Genomic DNA, 21,497 nt, shown 5'->3' with positions numbered 1-21,497 from the left:
GCACCACCAGGGAAGTCCCTTGTTATTCACATAGTCACAGCTCCAGCTTACAAACATCCGCTATCCAACACCATGAATGCCATTGCTAAAGTTACTAACTCTTCTGACTGTTGGATCTGCCCCCACAGCTGTACCTCCCCAGAGGACCTACATCTTTTAGGACTCCCTACCTCCTTGAGGGACTTGATGGGGCTAACAGCAAGATATTTTGGGTTCTCATTTACCACCCAGTGCAGTAAGGAAGGAAGGACTGGGGCAGGAACCAATTGGAGGCCAAACTGTCTGGAACAGACACCCTCCTCCAAATCAGAGGGAAGGGTATTTCAGCTTTTAGACAAAGTTAGCCTCTGTTTTACTGGTATTAGCATCTGGAGACAAGAATTACGATGGCTTAATGAAACATACTACAATCACACTCTAATGTTTAGTAATCACAGTTAGGTGACAGACACCAACCAGACTGCCAATATCTAATATGTGGGGAGCGTCACTATCTGGTGGAAGAACCTAGTGACTGGAATAAATAAATCTAAAACTCACAATAAAAGCATAATAATAGTTAACAATACACAAGAGAAGGCCAGCAGAGGGATTGGACAATATTCCGGACTAATGTTTAATATAATGAATACACTCAGATATACTCCAGTTTCTCCCTGTTAGCTGCTATATCGAAACCTGAGGTGCCAAGGGAAAAGATCCCACAGCTTCAGAAAACTTCAGCTTCAAATGATGATATGTCAGGGATTTCAAACCATCCCACTTGAAGATGAGGACTGTCAACATCCACTGGATAAGCATGCTGCCTCCTTCTACTCCCCACTCTCCATGTCCGCCACTGTAAACAACCCCCAAACCCCTATCTCTGACAGATAGCAAGGAGACCTGGACTCATAGGTAGGGACAACACCCATGCTCAGCTTGAAGCAGTTACAGGAGATGGACCATCGACCCTTTGCCCCTTGAAAGACTTTAAGGGTCCAGATTCCTTGAAGGGGGAATGTTAGAGCAGGTAGATAGCTAGATGTGAACAGAGAAAGGCGGACACAGGCCAAATGGCAGGAAACCATACATCTTGTAAACAGTGGGGGTCCTTGGGCAGACAAGGAAAAGCAGGAACTTCTGGACTGACAGGAAACCACACATTTGGGGTGATAAGTGTCCTGGAGCCAGACAAAGAAAGGTGGGAAAAGGCGTGACTCTCTGGAGTCTGAAGGTAACATTTTGCTCATTATGCTCTCATTACAATAAAATTAGCCTTGCAGATAAGAAGTTCCCATCATGCACCGACACCATGACACTTCTGATCAAGACTAAAGGACAAAAATCCCTCCTCCCCTCGGGAACGTGGAGCTGGGATGAAAATCAGGGAATCCTCCCCAGTGAATATTCCGTTCCTTCATTTCTATACCCCACATAACTGGCTTGCCAAAGAAGCTCAGCCCAGCTACTCACTTGAGCCTGCCCGCTCTCAGAGCGTTCTGTTGCTTAAGTAAATCCTGGCTTTGCTTTCTTTACCTCCCTGTCTCGTCTTCGAATTCTTTCTGCCATGAGACAAGAACCTACTCTCCAGTAACATCCGGAAAGGGCAGGGACCTCTGAGCCCCCATCCCTTTCAGGGCTTTGTGGACATGAATGTGGCATTGGAGAAGAGAGCAGGGACATAAACGCAGAACACTCAGGATTGGGAGGAGAACTGGGGGCTTGGTCTTAGTAATGTGTGATAAGGACTGAGAGCTAAGGAGTGAAGGACAAGAGATTCTCCACCTTCAACACTGTCGGGGAGTGGGGATGGCGAGGGAGGGAGGAAAGGGATGTGGTCCACAGACTTGAGGACTGACCTTTAGGAAGTCTTCACCCACCTCCTGCCCTCCTCCCCAGCTCTCAGGCCTCTGGGCCCTCTCCTTGGATGGGTGGCAGGGATAGAAGGAGAGTCTTCACTGAATACACTTTGTACCTTTTTAGCTGTGAACCATGTTAATTACTACCTTTTAAAACTTATTATTATTATTATTACATTTTAAGGAAAATACACTTGAGCCATGCGAAGGAGGGTTGCTTTTCAGCTGCAAGAGGAGTTGCAGAGTTGCTCAGTTGCAGAGCCCTGTCTTGGCCTGCCCAGGGCCTGGGAGGGTGGGCAAATGTTCCTTGGATCCAGTTTAGCATGAAGACCCAGAAAAGGCCACACTGGAAGCAGGGAACAGCACCACAGGTCCCATGGGGCGCAGCGCCCTGATGCCTGGTCACTAGGGGCTGCACCCAGGCCTGGGTCATTCAGGGCAGGGATCTGGGGCAGAGACACCCCAGTAGTGTTGCCAAAATGAGCAAATGAAAATACAGGCTGCCCAGTTAAATTGGAATGTCAGATAAACAATAAAAATGTTTAGTGTAACTATGTCCCAAACATCGCATGAGATATACTTATACCAAAAAGGTTTCCATTGTTCATATGACATTCAAACTTGACTGGGCATTCTGTATTTTATTTGGCATCCCTACACCCCTAATATTGGCTGGAGAGGAAAAGCCACTCTTGCAATTTTCTTTTTTCAGTTTTCTGTGTTCATTTCTTAAATTGTTAACCCAAATTTCCACAGCCTTACCAGCCTATAGATGCAAATGAATTCACTTAAAAATAACAAATGTCGGGACTTCCCTGGTGGTCCAGTGGGTAAGACTCCGCGCTTCCAATGCAGGGGGCTCGGTGGGAACTAGATCCCACGTGCATGCCACAACTAAAAGATCCCGCATGCCACAAAGAAGAGCCCACGTGCCGTAACTAAGACCCGGCGCTGCCAAAGTAAAAATAAATTTAAAAAACAAAAAACAAATGTCCCTGGTCTGCCCGTCTCCCAGTGCAATACCTCGTCCCTCTAAGATACCTCAGTCTGGGGCCTCCCCCAAAAAGTCAGGTTCCTCTGCTCCTGTGGTAGCTGGGTGCCCAGTGCCCGCTAGGCCACAGGAGGGAAGCGGTTGCTTGGCTGAGTCGTGTCCGAGCCTGTGCCTCGGCGCCCTCTGCTGGTGAGTCCCAGACTGCAAACGCGGGGGCTGCTCGAGGGCGCCGGGCTCCACAATCCCACGGTGGGGCGAGCGCCTCCAGGGATGGGAAAAAGGCCCCCTTCTCCCACCTCTCACCGGGTCCGACAGCAGATGGTCTCTCCAACTGCCCTCCCTACCTCACCTCCTCCCTCCTCACGCCCTCTTCCTGGCTTTGTTCGCGCCACGTGAACAGGCGATGCTCCAGCCTGTGCCTCCTCTTGGCTCCTTCCACCCCAAATGCTCAGCCTGGCTCTGAGCTGACCAAAGGCTCCTCCAAGTGCCAGGCAGGCCAGACAATGGAAAAGCCCACAGTTCCCAAGGTCACAGTCAGCTGCCCCGCCTGCTCCATCACCCACATCGTCCACGTCCTCCCCCAGACTGCCAGGTGAGCTTGTGTCCATTTAAATCTCCCGTCCTCACCCCAGTAGTGCCTTGGCCTGTCTGTAGCAGCTCCTTTCAAGGAAGGATGGCTTATTCATTTTCTGTGTCTCCACCAGGCGGGACTGGGTCTGTCTTGTGGCCACCAGATCCTCCTAGCATAGGCACAGAGCAGAATGAACAAATACTAGCAAAATGAAGGTTGAGAGGCTGTGGTGGGGGTGAGGGGCCTCCCTGGATCAGAGGCAAAGAGTGATTTTTTTTTTTAATAAAGACACTTTATTTACAGATAATACAAAATAAACCACAGGACAAACTACTGTGCAGGGGGAGCGACAGCCCCCATTTTGACCCCCCTCCCCATCCCAGAATAACTTATATAAAAAATTTAAAAGGCCCTAGAAGGAGGGAGGGGCAGGGCTGGAAGCACCTTTGCTGATTGGGGATTGGGGCCTTCAGTCCTCAGCCAGCCGGTTCCAGTGCAGAGTGGACCCTGGCTTGCTCCCTTCCAAGTCCTGGGCCAGGCAAGGAGGGGACACAGCTGCAAGGGCAGTTGGTGGTCGTTATAGAGGCTCCCAGACCAAGGACCCTGACTTCTGACTCTGAAGGGTTGGAGTGAATAGGTTGGTAAGTGGCGCTGGGGGTGGGCATGGGGTTGGCATTATTGCAGTGCTCCAGCCATCTTCCTCCTGGCCCTGGACACGGGTCTGCACCGGCTTCTGGGGAGCAGCCATGTCGGGGCAGGAGTGTGGGGATCCTCAAAGCGATGATGTTGTTGAGTCCACCACCTCGCGGCCGTTGCAAACAGTGGGGACAAACTGGGAGCCAGACCCTAGGGAAAGGAAGCTGGAGGTTGGGGCCAGTCCCAAGGTCCCTTATACAGTAGGGCAGGCAGCGGGGAAGCAGGGCTGCGGAGAGCAGCTCACCATCACCCCCCCCCCACCCTCTCCTGTCCAGTCTCATCTAGGGGGCACTTTACCCCCAGCCAAGGAATCTCAGCAACCCAGGGAGTTGCCCCCATGATGAGGAACTAAGGTGGGGAGAGGGGGCACAGGTGGAGAGGGGTCTTAGAAATAGATGGACGCTGACCTTGGCCGAGGCTGGAGCTGGCTCTGGCAGCTGCACTGCTGAAGCGGCTGGTGGGTGCGCGGTGGCTAACCACGTTCTTCTGTGGCTGGAACAGGATGATGTGCAGCTTGGGCGCGAAGAGACAGCCGAGCACCACAGAGCCGCTGAGGCTGACTGACACGCACATGGTGGTGGTCTGCACCTGTGACGGGAGAGGTCAAGGATGAGTCTGTCCCACAGGCCTGGGCCTGGCCCCAGGAACCCTGCCCAGGAGGTGGGGTAAGGAGCAGGGGAGACCGTAAGCATCCAACACTGGACCTTGGTCCGTCTGCCAAGCTCCAAAGAATTTTTAGGAAGGTTGGGCACAGTCCCAGCATCAGCCCCAGTGCACTGTCTTCCAGGACGACCAGAGTTCTAGCTGTGGGGGTGAACATGCAGGATGCATGTGGGAGTGCGTGTGCAGGCATGTGTGTGTGTGCGGGTGTGTGTAGGGGTGCAGGTATGGAGTGCACGCATGTAAGGGCATGAATATCTGTACGGGGGGTGTGTATGTAGGGGGTGGTGAGAGTGTGCAGTTGTGTGTGCAAGTATAGGATGCATGTATATGGATGTGTGGGAAGATGTGGATGTTTGCCAGGTGTGCTGGTATGTGCACGTGTGTGAGTGTAGGGATACATGTGTACGCGCATGTGTGTGTGGGTACTGTGTGTGTACATGCCAGGTAAGTCCTTAGCCACCTATGATTGGCATGCAAATGCAAATCATATGCAAATGCAGGCTGAGTCCGAGCAGATTCCCTCCCCAGCTCTGGACTCCACTGCCCAGGCTGGTGGCCCAGCAGGTGCAAGAGCAGCCAAGCCCAGCCGTCCCTGGCCACCGGCACTGCCCACCCTACCTCTGTCCTGAGGGAAAGGGCTTTTGCAGGGGCTCTTGCCTCGATTTTCCTGTTCCTTTAATTGTTAAAATTGTCAGCTCAGACCCTGCTCTATACTCCCAAGCTGAGCGACCTTAGGCAAGGAATTGAACCTCCCTGAGTCTCCATTTCTTCATCTGTAAAATGGGGAGAGCCACAGAATTTACTCCAGAGTTGTGAGGATTACCCAAGATTATCCTCTTATTGTTCAGAGCTCAGCTCACCTGTCACCTCCTTGGGGAGGCCTGCCCTGACCACTCCATCTGAAGCAGCCATTGCCCCTTGAAGCTGAGGAGACCCATTGAGCACTCAGTGCCAGTTGGAATTTTGCTAGGAAGCCACCAACTGGGGTACAGTTTTCACCTGCTTTGACCTTCCTGAACCCTACACCCCAGATCTCCTCCCCCTCTTTGCTTCACCTTTCCTGACCTCCCTGGTTTCATCTCTCAACCCCAGAGTCGCACAGCTCTGGGGGCACCACGCCACACTGCACAGCTCCAAGGGGCATCAAAGCATTGTACCCTCTGGGGCTGCTGGTTTAATAGCCCTGCCATTCCCATTCTTGCTTCACTCTCACCTCTGCCTACCTTTCCACCATGTACACCCCCCCACCTCAACTCCAGGTGAGGGGGAGGGCAATGCAGACCCTCTGCTCCAATCAGCTTCTGTATTGGCTGCCCTCCCCACCTCCTCCACCCTACCTATTCCCACCTGCCTGTGCTGCAGAGTCCAGTTCAAGGACCCGTCTTCCAAAAAGCCCTCTCTGACTTCCTACACACTCATACACAAACCACCACCACCACCACACACACACCTCCCTCTTCTGTATTCTCACTGGGGCCTTTTGTCAACCTAAACCAGTCAGCAGCTCTTTGGTCAATCACCCTGCTAGCCCGGAGCTCCACAAGAGCAGAGACCAGGGCTGCCCTTCTGCAGCCAACCCCTCAGTGGAGCAGGGTAGAGCCTCTGCTCATTTGGACATATTTCGGCACCTCCACCTCCACCCAGGTTAGGAGATAACATCTGAGTCCTGAAATCTCTTCTCAGCTCTAATTCCTCCACCTCCATGGCCATTTCCCCAGGCCCCACTCAGCCTTCCCACCTTCCCCTGGGGTCCACTCCTAACTGGGCCACCACAAGCTGTGTGCTCCTGGGTGAGGATTTAAACTGTTGGAGCCTCAGAGTTACCAGAAGATTAAATGAGATATCAGGAAATAGAAGGTCCTGTGTCCCACTCCACCCTGCCCCACATCCCCCCCAGCCTCAGCCCACCCTGGAGCAGGTAGCTCACCCGGTAGTCACTGGAGGTGACATAGAAGATGGGCAGGAAGGCCAGCCAGATGATGCAGGTGGTGTACATGGTGAAGCCGATGAACTTGGCCTCATTGAAGTTTTCAGGGCACTTGCGGGTCTTGAAGGCATAGAGTGTGCAGAGCGCAATGAGGAGCACATTGTAGGCCAGCGAGCCCAGCATGCTTGCATCGCGGTGGTTGCAGCGCAATGTCACTACCTCCCGCCGCTCAGGGGCTGTCTCCTTGCCCGTGCCTGGTGCCTCCACCACCAGCCAGGCAGCCACGATGAGCAGCTGGCCCGAGATAAGGGCCAGACAGATGGCCACCTGCGAGGCAGGGCTGATGAAGCGTGGCCGCTGGGCTCCCTCCCGGGCCCCACCGAAGATGCGCGCAATGCGGTTGGTCTTGGTGAGCAGGGCCGAGTAGCAGACGGAGAAGGCAGTGCCCAAACCGAGGCGCCGTAAGGTGCACACCACCGTGGACGGCTTGGCGATGAAGACGAAGGTCATGCAGTAGCAGAGGAAGACACCACCCAGCAGGATGTAGCAGAGCTCCCGGCCAGAGGCCTTGACCACTGGGGTGGCATTGTGCCGCACAAAGACGCCCAGTACAAAGAGGGTGGCCAGGGCGCCTAGGCAGGCGATGGTGACAGGTCCCACGGCCCAGGCATCGCCCCAGCGGATGTACTCCTGGGGCAGCTCAAAGCAGCCAGTCAGGCTGGCATTGGGCCAGTAGCCCAGGCCACAGTCAGCACAGGTGAACTCATCCAGCCGGTACTCGTAGGGCTGGCAGGGGATGCAGAGCCAGCAGCAGACCTCCCCCGGCTGCATGCTTTTCACCTCATTCTGGAGGCAGGGCTCACTGCAGCGAGAGGCAGGCAGGGGCCCGGCTGAGAGCGAGGCCCATGGGATGAGGCTGGTGTCCAGGGTCAGGCCTTCTGCCCAGTAGCCCACCTTCTGGTAGCGATAGCGCCCACTGCCTGCCCGCAGATAGGTGAAGATATTGTAGCGACCAATACCGTCCCCAAAGCGGTCGAAGCGGACCTCACTGTGGGTGTCAGCTGGGCGGAAGGGGGCTGGGGTCGGGGAGGGAAGGAAGAGAGGGTTGGATTGGTGGGTCATCCTGATGTGACCTCAACCCTAACATAGAACTCAAACCCCAAAGCTTAGGTCAGTCCTCATCCTTCTGATCCTCATCCCAGCACTAAAGCCAGCCTAACTCCAGCCATTTTTCTAAATGAGAGGCTACAACAAACCCCAACCCTAAGCCCCAAATAGAACCCCAACCTTAAAATCCAGGCACCTCCACAAACCTAATGCCCACACCAATCCCCAACCGTGACTCCCAAAACCCAGCCTTAGACCTTCCAACCCAGACCCCAGACCCCAACTTTATCCCAACACACACCACAGCCCTTTCCCCAAACCTACCATGGAGACCCCCTAAGGCTAAACTCGACCTTAGGTCTAGTCCTGGTCCTACTTTTAATCCCATCAATGACATCCCCAGCTCCAGCCCCGGGCAATCCTAACACGGATCCCAGTGCAAGCTGAATCCCAACCTCAGTGGTCACCTGGGACCACCAATGTTCACCAGAATATGCTTGGCAGGCAGCTCACAAATCACTTGACTCCCCATCCCCATTCCCCTGTGAACCTCACATCTCTCAGCCAGGCTCAGAAGGCAGGTACCCCTGTCATCCCAGGTCCCAGTGAGAAATGGTGTTCAAGTTAGCAGATCATGTACTTAAGGCCCCGTGGTGAATGGTGCAGCCTGGTGTTGAATGCAGGTCCCCCGCAGCCCCTACTCTTTCTACCCAAAAAAGTCCTCAAAATCCAACTTGAGCCCTACCGTAAATTCCACTTAGCCCAGCGGGCTAAATTTAGCCTTGTTCTAATGTCAACCCAATCAGACCCAAATGCAACACTAACCCCCACTCTGATTCTCCCATAACTCTGAATGTCAGTCTTATTGGAATTACTATTCCTCTTGATCCTGGTCCAGTACTCCAAGCTTTGTCAGCCCTGGCACCCTCTCTCACTGTTCCCACAGTGATTCTTCCTGAAGCACAACGATGATTCTGAGGCATTTATTTTTCTTGAAGCTGGAACTTCTATTAAAATAACTTTTGGTTTGAAGAGACTGTGGCCACCTTGAGTGGAAAACCAAGATTAGGGAGAGAAATTTTCCTGGAAAATAGAGTGTCATCCTGATGCACCTTTCTTCTGACTCTCACTGATATTTTGCTGCCTGACAATAGGCTTGAGGTCTCCTGATCCCTACTCCCTGCATGATAAAGAGACAGGAGATAAAGGGCAAGGCCCAAGCAGGAACCAGAGATCCTCACAGTGAAGGACCAGGCCAGACGTCTACTCTCTGGAAGGAACTCAGAAAGTGGAACCTTAGTCCTGGCTCCTGTTGGAGTCCTCTCTGCCTAGCTGTCCTTGTCCTGGCTCTGACACCAGCCCCTTGGGTAATGCCCTTATTTGCTATGGGCTATGTTTTCTTAGCCATGTACTAGAACCTGAGGGCCTGTTCCCTTTCACCCTCCGAGGGCAAGCTGCCTGGTGGACACTGGCCAGCACCATTACCATTGAACTTGACGTTGAGCACGAAGTCTTTGTAGAGGCGGCGCCCGTTGACAGGCCGCATTGCATCACAGAGGCGGGTGGTGTTGGGGCAGAGGGCGCGATGCATGTTGTGCAGTGCGTGGGCCATGGCATACACCGCATTGACCACAAACATGATCTTGGACTCTTGCTCAAAGGGCACAGCCTGCAGGGAGTGGGCTGCACAGTCTCTCTGCTGGAAGCTGCAGCGGAACCTCTGCTCCCAGAACTCGCGGAACCAGGGGTTCCGGCTGTTATTCCACGGGTCCAGGCTCCGGAAGTAGGAGGCAAAGTCGCTGATGGGGTAGGAAGCCAGCTCTATGGTGATGGCACCTTCAGCAGCGCCCTCGCTACCTGCCACCACGCTCTCCAGGGCCCCCCAGCCATCGCTGGCCACCCAGGTGAAGCTGGCATTGAGACGCTGGGTGGCAGCGAGGAGCTCGCGGGCGTCCTCGGAACGGGTGAACAGGACAGCCACGCGGGCACTGGGTTTCTGCAGCAGAGCTCGCACCACGCCCTCGAAGGCTGTGCGGCTCATAGCACGGCCCACCTTCTCCGAGGTGGCCACACAGATGTTGCGGGCACGGGCCTCTAGCTCAAAGGCTTCGATGCCTGTCTCGCCATAGTCGCCCTCGGATGCCACAGTGGACACGTAGGTCCAGTTGAAGAAGCGGAGAATCTCAGCCATGGCTTTGGCTTGGAAGAAGTCAGGGGGCACCGTGCGGGCAAAGTAGTCATAGCGGGACTTGTCACTCAGCTTGGCACTGGTGGATGCATAGCTGATCTGAGGGATCTGAAATAGCCGCAGGAGGTTGGCCACCTGGGGGAGGGGTAGAGAGGGTGAAGATAGAGACCAAGTCAAATGCTGGAGACAGATGTGCCCCCACAGCTATCGGACCTTGGGATCAAGTGCCCATGTGGTTGGCCCTGAGGTCTCCCTCTCCCAAAAGACCTATATCTTGTCTTGATGTGTCTTCCCCCTGGTGGCAGGGAGTTTTCTATCCCCTCCCAAGGGCTAAGAAAGACCCAGGGCCAAGGCACCAGGGTCCTGAGCCACACCTGAACCCCTTTGCTGTCTCCCTTCAGACTCATGGCAGTAACAAAAAGAGACAGCTAAGGGAAGGCCCAATTCCTGGGTGGAGAGAGGTTGGCCACTGGCTGCACAGGGAAAAGGAGGCCCTAGATGGCAAGTGGGATGCTCAGGGCTCTTAAGCTCTCTACCCCGGAGTCAATTCTGATGGGATGATGGAGAAAGAAGGAAAAGACTCCCCCAGGAAGACCCAGATTTGAGGGCTCCATAGCCCTGAGAGCCCAAGAGTTTGTCTCCACTGGATGCCTGAGCCTGAAATAAACAAGGCTTCCTGCCTACCACTGCCTGCCTGGCAGCCGATCTCCCACCCCCAGATCCCTGGGACCTGCCCCTAAGAGTGGGGTCCAGCCAAGGACCAGGTGGGATGGTGGGTAGGTGAGAGCAGGGCATGGCCCAGGTTCCACAAGCGGGAGTTAGGTCCTGTATTTGCAAGTGGGACACAGGTTTTTACTCTGACAGTGTCAATGCCTTCCCTGTACTTTCTAACTCTGTGCCCCTGGGCAAGTTAGCAAACCTCCCTGAGCCTCAGTTTCTCATTCCTGCCTTACAAGGTTGATGAGCAGATAAAAATGATGTATGTGAAGCCACAATGCCTGGAAGATGATAGGGGTTTTGGCAAGAGAGAAGGGGCCAGAATATGGAGGAATCATTAACAGGCAGGTGCAGCCTATGGATAAAGGACTGAGCTCTGCTTTGACCCAGACAAGGAAAAAGCAGACTGATGTTGAGGTGTGGGCCCTGATGCAGGAGGCGGGCAACTTGGGGTTGGAGAGAGGTAATTGGGCTCCTGGAGATGAATACATGGGGCCCTGAAGAGAATTGTGAAGAGCGGGTGCTGGGAAAGCACCCCAGAGGCCCCTGCAGACATCAGCAGGTGGGAGGCTGCCTACCCATCCCGGCCCCCACCCCAGGGCTGCAGATGTAGGTGCTGGTACAGCCACACCTGTCCAAGCTACTGCTGGCCACTTCCAGTAGCTGGGACTAGCAGGACCGGTAATTCATTCCCTGCAATAGGGGTATGAGCAGGCCTCCCCAACCCCAGGCCAGAAGCTGCCTTCATGGTTTAGACTCCTGCTTCCTTTCTCCTAAACAAGCCTTCCAGGTCAGGGGTCCTGGCCCTGCTTCTGATGGCAATGCCCTCTGCTGGCCTCCTAAAGGAAGCTGAGGCCCCAGACAAGGCCCTCCTTGCAACTCCCAACCCCAGTCCCAGCTCTGGCCTCACCTTCCAGCAGCCTATGTCAGGCACCAGGAAGGTAAGGGTCCAAGCAAGAGGAGGAACCCAGTCAGGGACAGGGAGGATCCCACCTGGGCTAAAGCAGCCAGGTGTGGCAAGGGACATTAGCTGAGCCAGTACCCTCTGCTGACCCCTTGTGGGAGAACAGGAGGAGGGAGGACCTGGTTCCCTCTCCTTCCCACCCCTTCAAATCCTACACCCACTGAAGACCCTTGGGTACCCTCCTCCTCACCTCCACACACATCCTGCTTCTCTTCCTTCTGGGCCCCCAACCCCTGTTTCTCTTCTCTGGTTTGCTCTTGGCTTCTATCTTCCACCCCTTTCCAATCCAAAGAGAGATGATCTGACAGTCCCGGAAGTCCTTGGCTGAGAGCCCTAGGTTCACGTCTCCACTTTGTGAGCACCTGGACTTGTGTCTTGCCTCTCTCCAAGCCTCAGTTTCCTCATCTATGAAATGGCTTAATAACAATAGCAGCTAATGTTGATTACGCCATTACGATCTGCCAGGCCCCGATTCATGCTTTGCATGTATTACCTCATTAAATTTCCACCACACCCCTAAGAGTGGTAAGTATTATGAGTCCCATTTTATAAGGATGAAACTGAGGCACAGAAGAGAGAAATAATGTCCAGAGTCACACAGTAAGTGTGAGAGCCAGGATTCAAAACTAGAGTTCTGACACAAAACGCCTATTAAGTTTCTTAGGGCTGTATAACATCAGACGTGTGTGTGCGTGTGTGTATGTGTTGGACGTGGGATGCTTTCCTTGCACAGTCTCTAAAATTCTACTCCCATTTTGCCACGGGGGCACTTTCTTAGTCTTCTGTAAAAAGCTAACTCAAAGGAAGCTTCTAGTCCCTCTTCTAATGCATGGTAGCCCAGAGCCCCTGCTCAGCAGGAATTCCAGGTTCCCACCTCTGGCCTCCCTCCCCAGCCCCCACTTAAACAGCCCCCATGTACCTGGATGGAGACATCGCTGTAGGAGCCGCCAATGACACCAGTGATGGCAGTGGGAGCATCACCATGGGTGGCATAAGAACCATCGGGGCAAACGTGGCGTGAGCCATCGGCACCATGGCTGAGTGATGCACGCACGAAGTCAAGTGCCTGCTCCAGGGCATGTGTGTCCTTGGAGCAACTGTCGAGTATGTGCGCACCCAGGCGCACGCCCGGCAGCAGGCTCGGGTCATGGTTGATACGATCCAGTGCAAAAAGCATGGCCTCCAGGCGCTGGATGCCGCGATGCTCATTGACAGGACCACACTCCTCTGCTGGGCCGCCCTTCTGGTGTACCGGAAACAGCCCACCCAGAATCAGGTCCCCCTCCAGGGTCAGCACCTTCTTGGCTGGGCCCTCAGCCACAGCGCCCCACAGCAGCAGCAGAGCCAGGAACCCAAGCAGTGATCCCATGGCCCCAAAGGGGATGGATGGGTCCAGCAGACCTGGGCCTCCAGGGGGTGAGGGCAGAAGCAGCAAAGGCAAAGAGAGGTGTAAATAGACCAGGAAAGGACAGACAGGAAAAGGATGAGGAGGGACCCAGCTCCTGCAGAGAGAGAGAGAGAGAGAGACAGACAGACAGACAGACAAACAGGTAGGGAACAGTGGAACCTGAGAGTGGCTACCCCTTCTGACTCTGCCTCCCGCAAACTCCTTTCCCAGGGACTGAGGAGCCAGGGAGAGGTGGTGCCCCTAACTAGGATGAGAAACTCCTGGGACACTCCTTTGGCCTGTCTCTCAGCCCTGCCCAGATCTGGGGCTGGAGATGGGCTCTGTGCTCATCCCAAATTTAGCAGAGATGGAGGATTACAGAGAGTAGAGGCCCAAACAGAAAACAGAAGACCCAGAAGAATGTCCAACACCCTGCACAAACCTGCCGGGACTCCAAAGTCAACAGCTTTGCAGCAGAAGGTCACAGTTACAAACTTGGGAGTCCAGTCCCTATCCTGAGCCTTGGATTTCCAGAGAGGAGCCATTGCTGGCTGAGAACCCACCAGGGAAGAGGGAAGGAAGAGTCTCTAGAGGGTAGTTAGTCTCCAACCTCTAGGGAAACTGAAGCCCAGGTGAGCACCCAAGGTTCCCAGCCTCTCGTTCTTAAAAAGCCATCCCCAACGCCCCCTGACTGGGGAATAGACTCTAGGCTTTGGAAGTTAGATAGCAAGGTAGAGAGGCTGGCCCTAGGGAGGGACACCGAAGTGACCACAGGCCCTGAAGTCAACAGGGAAAGTAGATGTGAGTGTATGTGCATGTCAGGGGTGGGGGGTGGGGCAGTCCATCTGGTCAAAATCTCAAAACAGGGCTCAAGGTGAGATTTTGGACACCCTAGCACTGTGTAGACTGCCGTTTGGGACTTTTTGCTTTCGTTTTCTCTTCAGCTCAGAACCAAGCAGAGAAAGTCACCATCTCCAGTCTCCCCATCCTTGGTCTCAGGGCCCTGTCCATCCTGGCCCTGGCCCTCAGAGACCCTGCCTCCCTCTTCCACTCTGCACCCTATATTTGTGCCCCAGCTGCCCTCCCAGACACCCATCCCACACAGGCTCTCACAATCACACAGGCTTGGGAAGGCTAGCAGAGGGAAACTGAGCCTGAAGAAGGGCAGAACTAGTTGAAGGACCCCATATCCTGGCCACAGAGACTGGGGCTCTTCACTTTGCCCCCTCAGCTCCCCAGGGTTAATCTGCCACTGGGGCTAGGCCAGAAGAACTGCGATCCTGTGCATACCCAGAAAGAAGCAGCTCAAGCAGGCAAACAGGAGAGAGAAGTAAGCATGAAGACCAACACAGATGGGGACACGGACCCAGATGGGGGCTGAGGCCCAAACTGGTCAAGACCACGATACTCCCACAGGGGTGGCTGGGACCAAAGCTCCAACAAGGGACAGAACCCTGAAGGGAGAGAGAACCCTAGAAGGGGGCAGCCTGGGGGCCTGGGCCACAAAATTCAGGGAGGGAGCGATGGAGCCTGAGAGGCTGAGACAAAGACAGAGGCACAGACAGAAAGACTGACCAAAGGACGGAGGAGCAGGAAGAACGAGGGATCGAGATGCAGGGCGTGCGTTCTTTGGGGCAGAAAGGCGGGACGCCTAGGGCTGTCTTCCCGCTTCCCGGAGCTCCTGGCAAGCGTTGTCTGGACGCCCTGGCCAGTCCCAGCCCCAGGAACCCCAGAACTCGAGGGCCCGTGGGAGCCCAGGACGTGGGGTCAGGATCGATAAGGTCGGTGGCGGCCGCGGCACCACCAGGCTTACCCTACCTTGCGCGCCCGGCTCTGGCGCGGAGAAAAACGGAGAGGAGCCGGGGGCGCGGGGTTCCAGCTCCCGCTAGCGCGCTCGCTCGCTCGCTCGCTCGCTGGCTCGGCAGCTCTGCGCTCTCTGCCCGCCCGCTCAACCTGCAGCTTTCAATCGCGGCCCGCCCCGCCCCCGGCCCCGGCCCCGGCCCGCCCTCAGCCCCTCCTCCATTCCTCCCCATTCCCGATCTCCCGCGCCCAACCGGGCCTCTGCCTCCCTCCAGACTCCTCCAACGCTCCCCTCTTCAGGCGCACCGGCTCGGCGCTGTCCGCCGCGTGGTGCTGAATCCTCGGGCTCTCCCGCCCTGTGCTGGAGCAGGTGCCTCTTGGTCCCCTCCGCCCCAAGTCAGACTGCGTCCCAGAGAGCAGCGGGCATGAGGCACTGGGCTGGGAAGGTCACTGAGCCCCGGGAGGTGCGCACAGTGCTATGGGTTCCCATCTGCGAGAGCGGGAGGGCTGGCCCTAGGGTAGTGGGGTCCACTGGGAGATAGGTAAAGGGGCACGTAGGAGATAGGTGGAGCGCTTAGCCTGCTGCATCCCTGTCCTCACACTGATTCTCCCTATCCATGAACTGCAGTTCCATCCACATGCCAGGCCTGGGGTGGGGGAATGTGTCTTCAGCCCCAAGTGCGAGCTGGGGCCTGAGTCACTAGAAGGAAGAGATGGAGTGGGGGGGAGGGAGAAGGATCAGAGGAGGATGGGACATTCTCTTCCTTCCTGCAGATGACCTTTAAAGCCACTACACCCCCCACACATCCAGCCCTGACCTCCCCCCACCCCTCCACTAATCTCCACTCTCATGTGCAAAGGGCATTAATGGCAAAGAGATACCAATCTGGGGTGGGGGGTGGGGTTGCAGGACCAGGGACTCAGGGTCAACCCTGAGGGACAGGCTGGGGCTGGCAGGGGGATCTGGGAGGGAGGGGGCTGGGGAAGAGGCTCCTGAAACTGGCTGCTGCGTAGGAGGGAGAGGGAGCTGGAGCCTGAGCAGAGGGAGGACAGCTCTGAGAAGATATTCTTGAGTCTTCTTCCCTCCTGCAGCAGAGTGGGGAAGGATACCCCTGGGTAGGGGTGGTGGATAATCTGCATCGCCACACTGTACTGAGGGATTTGGAGAGGGGGGCTGCACCCAGATTTAGCCCCAGAGCCACAACGCACACACTAACATGTACTAAGGGGCACAGCATCTCCACACGTTCCCCTGGTGCTGCCCTTTCTTCCACAGGTGTCAGTAGAGGTAAGGCTAGCTCAGACGCATGCCAATGAGCACATGCTAATCCCAGGTCCCTCTGGTACACACACCTACATGTGGGCTTGGCGTTGGGGGTTGGGGGGCAGGGGGTTGTCACCAAGGAAGGACAGGCTTTTTCCCCGGACACAGAAACTGGATGCTCCACTGCTCTGGAAAGAGCACAGCTGTACAACAGACCAAGACATCAAACACAAACAAACTCCATCGCTAATGTGAGGCAAGGTAGCAGCAGGATGAGGGTTAAGAGCTGTCAGACAAGGCTGGAGAGACAGACATGCTGTCTTCCAGCTCCTGCTGTTCCCACCCTCTCCACTGTCTCAGAGCAACTGATCCCTGGGGTAGGTGAGTGATGGGCTGGGCCCCTGGAGCAGAGGGGCTGACAGTAGCAGGGTTCTGAGGTGAGAGGAGCTGCACAGCAGTCCCAGCCCACTCACCAAGGCAGCCTCACAAAAGACAAGGAGCTTTAAACACAGCACAAGCCCAAGTGGCCATTATATGGCCGGCAGCAAGTGAGCTGCATGGTCCCGCCACAGCACATGGACATGCAGTTACACACCCAGCTATGCAGCCACCAATCCCAGCTATGCACACACAAACATACACCCAGCCTTACATGCAGAGCTGTACATGTGGACACAGCCACACACATAGCAGTACACATAAACACACAACTGCACACACAGCTGTATACACAGACATAGCCGTAATTCATAGCTCTACACGTGGACACACAGCTGTACACATGGACACATATACGTAGCTGTACAGGTGAACATGTCCACACATATATAGCTATACTCATGGACACACAGCTGCAAAGACCTATAGCTTTACATATGGACACAGAAAAACACACAGCTTTACACATGAACACATCCCGCCAAACATAGTTGTACACAGATACATAACTACACACAGACAGCTGTATATGGACAAAGCCCCCCGAGTGATGCTCCCAGATAGCCAGCCTCACACCCCTATAATACAACCAAAGTTAGACACTAAGCACAGCAACATGTGCACAGAGTCACATAGCCATCCACACAAATACAGCCACGCCCAGCCACAATCACATCCTGATGCACACTTGGGCAAAGCCTCACCCAGGACCACCATGACCCAACCCATCCATGGTCACACATAAAAGACCAAAGGCATGCGTGTGTTCGCATGCACACACGCAGATACACAGCCACTGGCAGGCACGGCAGGGATGTCCTCACCGGCTGGACAGATAACAGTGTCAGCACAGGCACACTCTAGCCACAGACACAAAGGCATCCCTTGGAAGCAGACTGAGGCAGGCTGTGAGCTCCCCACTCCTGAGCCCCAGAGGGCACCCCATGCTCAGCTTTCACACCCCTTGTCCTAATCTGCCTGCTTTCCAGCAGCCTGGGGGAGCCTCTGGGGCTGCTGCAATGGAGGGGCAGCTGTCAAGTGGGGCCAAAGAACAGGGAGTGAAAGGCCTCCAACTCCCCCTACCCCACCCCACCCCAGGGTACCTGGCCAAGTTCCTTCCTCTCCTCAGGTTGGGGGTGCTCCTGCCCACTCTGGGTTCCCCAAGGTGGAACAAATAAATGCACAGTACAAATCCAGGTGAAACAAAGAAAAGCATTTGCTTTATTCTGGGTCCTGGAAGCTCCAATGTGAATCTGAAAAAAAGATGTAACGGGGTGGCAGGCCCAGGGGCTGGGTGCTGACAACAGTCCCAGCTCCTTTGGCTCTGGGAGCTGAGAGGGCAGTGAGGAGAAGGCTTAGCCAAAGGCCCAGGGCAGTAGAAGTCAGGTCCGCTTGAGACCCCTGGCCCCAGCCTGAGCCCGGGAGGTGGAGGAAGAAGAGGACTGAAGAGGCTGCTCAGTTCCTTAGCAACTGCACCACAGGAACATGCAGGCTGCGGGTTACTCCTCGCCCTTCTCAGGGGTACTGGGCTCCCGGGGCCACTTGGCAACCCCCAGGGGTTCAGCCTCAGGGCCGACCCTTGGCTCCCCCAGGGGTCCCTCACCCTCCAGGTCCAGCTCCTCAAAGGAGGAGCCGCTGGCACCTGACTCGCTGTAGCTGTGCTCACTGCGGGTGTCACCATCATCCCAGCCACGGCTGCTCACCCCAAGGGACAGTGTGGCAGCTGAAGTCTCCCGGCTGCCAGGACCCACCTCCAGGCTTACAGAACTCGTGTCACTCATCGTGTCAGTTCCTGGAGGAAGAGGGAGCACAGGTTAGCTAGGGCCCCCACCCCCTCCTCCAGGGAGAGGACTGAGGCTCTCCCACCAGCCCAGCAACTCAGCATACACAGTGTGCTCATGAATAATAAAGCTGCCCCTGGCTCAAGAGGCTCATTCCAGCTGCCCTCTGCCCTGACTTGAGCTGCACTGGCAGGGCAGAGGGAGAGAACAGGGAGGAAGGGAGGAGGACAGCCTGCTGTATACTCCTCTCCCTACCCTGAATTAGCCTCAGCTCCCTGCACTCCCACAAAGCCTGCTGCCCCCCAGCCCCCAACAGTCCATTAGGGACCATTCAGCCCCAACCTGAGGAGCTGAGGGTAGGACAAAGAGACTTAAGTAGTGTCCCCTCCTCCACCCCCCATTTCAGGCTTGGAGAGAGGTTTCTCCAAGGCCAGAACACTGCCCATAAGGCCTGAGGACAGCAGAATGGACCAGGAGGCCTGCTCTCCTGTGTCCCTCCCCCATGCAGGGCTCCCCAAGGGGCAGCCATATCCCTGCCTCTGGCCCACACTGAGCCCGTTTGAGGAGGAGGTTGGGGCAGGAGTGGGATGGAGAAGTCCTGAGAAATCCTCGACCAATTACACGGGAGGAGGGTGTTGGGACGAAGCACTTTAAGGACTTTCTTCCTCTATGCCTGGGTCACCCCAGAGGAGTCCTTACCCATCCCCAACCACTAGTGGCTCCTGAGCCACAAAGCAGCAGAAGGGACCATGGGAGCACTCTGCAAGTGGCTGGAGAGCCCTGAGATCTCTCCCAGCCTGCTCCTCCCACCCCCAACACGTCCTCCAGGGCAGGTTCATCTGCCCTGTTCAGGAGCAGCCCCTCAATTCACCTCCTCAGGTCAGAGGCACTGACAGCAGTTGGGGGTGGCAAGGAGGAGCAAAGAGCTCAGGCCTACTGTGCGTAGGAATCCAGATTGGGAGAAGGTGGATATGCCTCCCTTCCTCTGTGAGAGGGAAGGGGGCAGCTATCAAACATCACAGAAAGTGACGGGTGGGCCAGCTTCCTCAGATCCTGTCTCCATGGTGATTGAGCCCCGAACCTGGCACAGCTGGGGACTGCTTGGCATTTGGGACTTGGCCTGGAACTTTCACTGAACCTCAGCTGGAGCCCAGGGTGAGGGGTGGGGTGGGGTGGGGTGGGATCTGCTCCCTCAGCCTCCTCGGCCCCAAGATGACCTCTGGGACCTACTGACAGAGGTGAGATGAGCCCTGTAAGTGCCAGGTTGCTGGCCCAGGGCCCTCTTCTTGCTGGGGCCTCAGTCGTGGCTCCCAGAGTGGAGGTATTCAAGAGTTAGCCAGGACTACTCCCTGAATTATAGGTGGTTCCCTCTGACCCTGGGGCAGGACTCCAGCCCCTCTTTCTTGCCTTAAATAATGATTGGTGCCCCAGAGGCTACAGGCCTGAAAGGAGCAAAGGAGGGGGATAATTTCTCCCTGGCCCCATTAAGTTCAATCCTCCCACCCACCCAAATGGCTCTCTTGGGACCCAGGTATGGGAACCTGCCTGCTTGCCAGCTAGCTGCCTCCTCCCTCTCCCAGTTCCTAGGCTAGGAATGATCAGAGGAAGGAGGCCAGGGGTGCCCCTTCAGGCCAGGGACCAGCATGCTGGGATGAGAACAGCCCCTGGGCACATGTGGACACTTCTGGCAAAGGAGTCCAAGGCAGGGAAGTGGCAACCCTCCAGCTCCATCAAGGTCTGCACAGGAGGAAGTCCAGAGTCCTGGGTCTGTGTCCCAGGGCAGAAGAGGCCAGGCAAGGCAGGGTAGCACCTAAATCCCGAAGGCTGCTGAGGCAGAGAATGAAGCTGCCACCTCACCCCAGTCTCTCCCTCCTCCACTGCCCACAGCCAGTGCAAGAAGATCAAATATTCATCGCCTCTCTGGAGCTAAATAATACATCAATGTAATAACAGGCGCAAGGCAGCTAATCACCCCCTTTCACCTCCCAGCCCAAGCGGGGGCCACAGCAGGGAGGCAGACAGGGACAGGCCAAGCCTTGGGCAGACAGGCATCCACCACACACCGCTGCGCAAGTGGCATGCACCTGGCAGGCAGACACCCAGAGTCCACCCCAGGTGCCAGGGCAGACCCTATCAGAGGAGGGCAGACCCCTTGCCTCCACTCCAGGGAGTGGGTGGGCAGGCTGGTGGGTAGGACAGGCCAAGGAGCTGGGGGCGTGGGAGCTAGGCTGCAGCCAGCTGTAGTGGGTGCCAAGCAGTCCTTCAACACCCTGGCAGGCAGTGTTTGGAAGGGGAGCTGGGTAGGGGGGGACAAGAAAGGGGGTGCAGGCAGCCGAGGGAGGTTGAAAGAAGGTCAAGGTGCTCCCCTCCTGCCCTGGGGACTGCCTTGGCCTGCTGACCTTGTAGCATGTCCTGTGCCCACAGTAGGGGCACTGAAGAGTGTCTGCCAGGCACTACCAGGCTGGTGTAAGCAGTGCCCCATGGAGGTAATTAAGTGGCAGATGAAGTTAACTCTGTTGGACATGGCCCCTAGGGAGTGAAGGCTGCCTCCCAGTACCCGCCCCCTGCCCCCGCCAACACATGTCTCTCAGGGTGACCTTGGCTGTTGAAGATTGGATGGACAGAGGGAGTCTCCTAAAGCAGGAGGTGAAGAGGGACAGTCACTCTCCTCCCAGCCCTGTACCACTCCCACAGGTCATGGACCTCCAGAGTCACATGAGGCTCCACCAGCATGGCCAAGCCTTAGACCCTCTAAGACCACTTGGGATGTTACCAGCAGGTCCCCTCGCCCCTGGGGACAGCTCAGGGTCACGAGAGGTCACGAAAGGGGGTGGGCTGAGAGCAGGCAAGCAACCTACTGGCCTGGACCTGGGGTAGGAAGGCTGGCTCTGATGGAAGGGGCAGGGCGCTGATCTCCTGGCTCCCCTCTGCATGCTCTCTGGTTCCTCTTTGACTGATTCACTGATTTATTCATTCTTGGCTGCGTTGGGTCTTAGCTGCTGCGCGTGGGCTTTCTCTGGTTGTGGCGAACAGGGGCTGCTCTTCGTTGCGGTGTGCAGGTTTCTCATTGCGGTGGCTTCTCTTGTTGCAGAGCAAGGGCTCTAGGCACATGGGCTTCAGTAGTTGTGGTTCGTGGGCTCTAGAGCGCAGGCTCAGTAGTTG

The 21,497-nt window shown here is 55.9% G+C and overlaps 2 protein-coding genes across 3 annotated transcripts in view; both read right to left on the bottom strand.

Annotated features, from left to right (window-relative positions):
* Positions 1-4,175: 4,175 nt before the first annotated feature.
* Positions 4,176-13,597, bottom strand: GRM2 (glutamate metabotropic receptor 2). Its single transcript, XM_061195403.1, has 5 exons — positions 12,585-13,597; positions 9,282-10,119; positions 6,690-7,765; positions 4,507-4,687; positions 4,176-4,249 (listed from the first exon to the last, which is right to left on the bottom strand). The coding sequence occupies exons 1-5, from the start codon at positions 13,032-13,034 to the stop codon at positions 4,176-4,178; spliced, it is 2,619 nt and encodes an 872-aa protein (XP_061051386.1). The 5' UTR covers positions 13,035-13,597.
* A 4,155-nt stretch (positions 13,598-17,752) lies between these two features.
* TEX264 (testis expressed 264, ER-phagy receptor) overlaps positions 17,753-21,497 on the bottom strand; it is a 29,758-nt gene continuing 26,013 nt past the window's right edge. For both annotated transcript variants that reach the window (XM_061196902.1, XM_061196903.1), the window contains exon 6: positions 17,753-18,346. In XM_061196902.1, coding sequence (XP_061052885.1) covers positions 18,054-18,346 — 293 coding nt within the window. In that variant the 3' untranslated portion in view covers positions 17,753-18,053. The remainder of the gene's footprint in view (positions 18,347-21,497) is intronic.

The sequence above is a fragment of the Eubalaena glacialis genome, chromosome 7 (genome assembly GCF_028564815.1).
Source record: "Eubalaena glacialis isolate mEubGla1 chromosome 7, mEubGla1.1.hap2.+ XY, whole genome shotgun sequence".
Classification (NCBI taxonomy): domain Eukaryota; kingdom Metazoa; phylum Chordata; class Mammalia; order Artiodactyla; family Balaenidae; genus Eubalaena; species Eubalaena glacialis.
Note: the sequence above shows the minus strand (reverse complement) of the source record. Positions and strands in the feature narration are given on the sequence as shown.

Coding starts and splice junctions, on each gene's coding strand:
- GRM2 (XM_061195403.1), bottom strand. CDS start 13,034: ATGGGATCACTGCTTGGGTTCCTGGCTCTGCTGCTGCTGTGGGGCGCT. Junction 10,120..12,584: donor ACAGCGATGTCTCCATCCAG/GTACATGGGGGC, acceptor CCCCTCCCCCAG/GTGGCCAACCTCCTGCGGCT. Junction 7,766..9,281: donor GCTCAACGTCAAGTTCAATG/GTAATGGTGCTG, acceptor CCCCGACCCCAG/CCCCCTTCCGCCCAGCTGAC.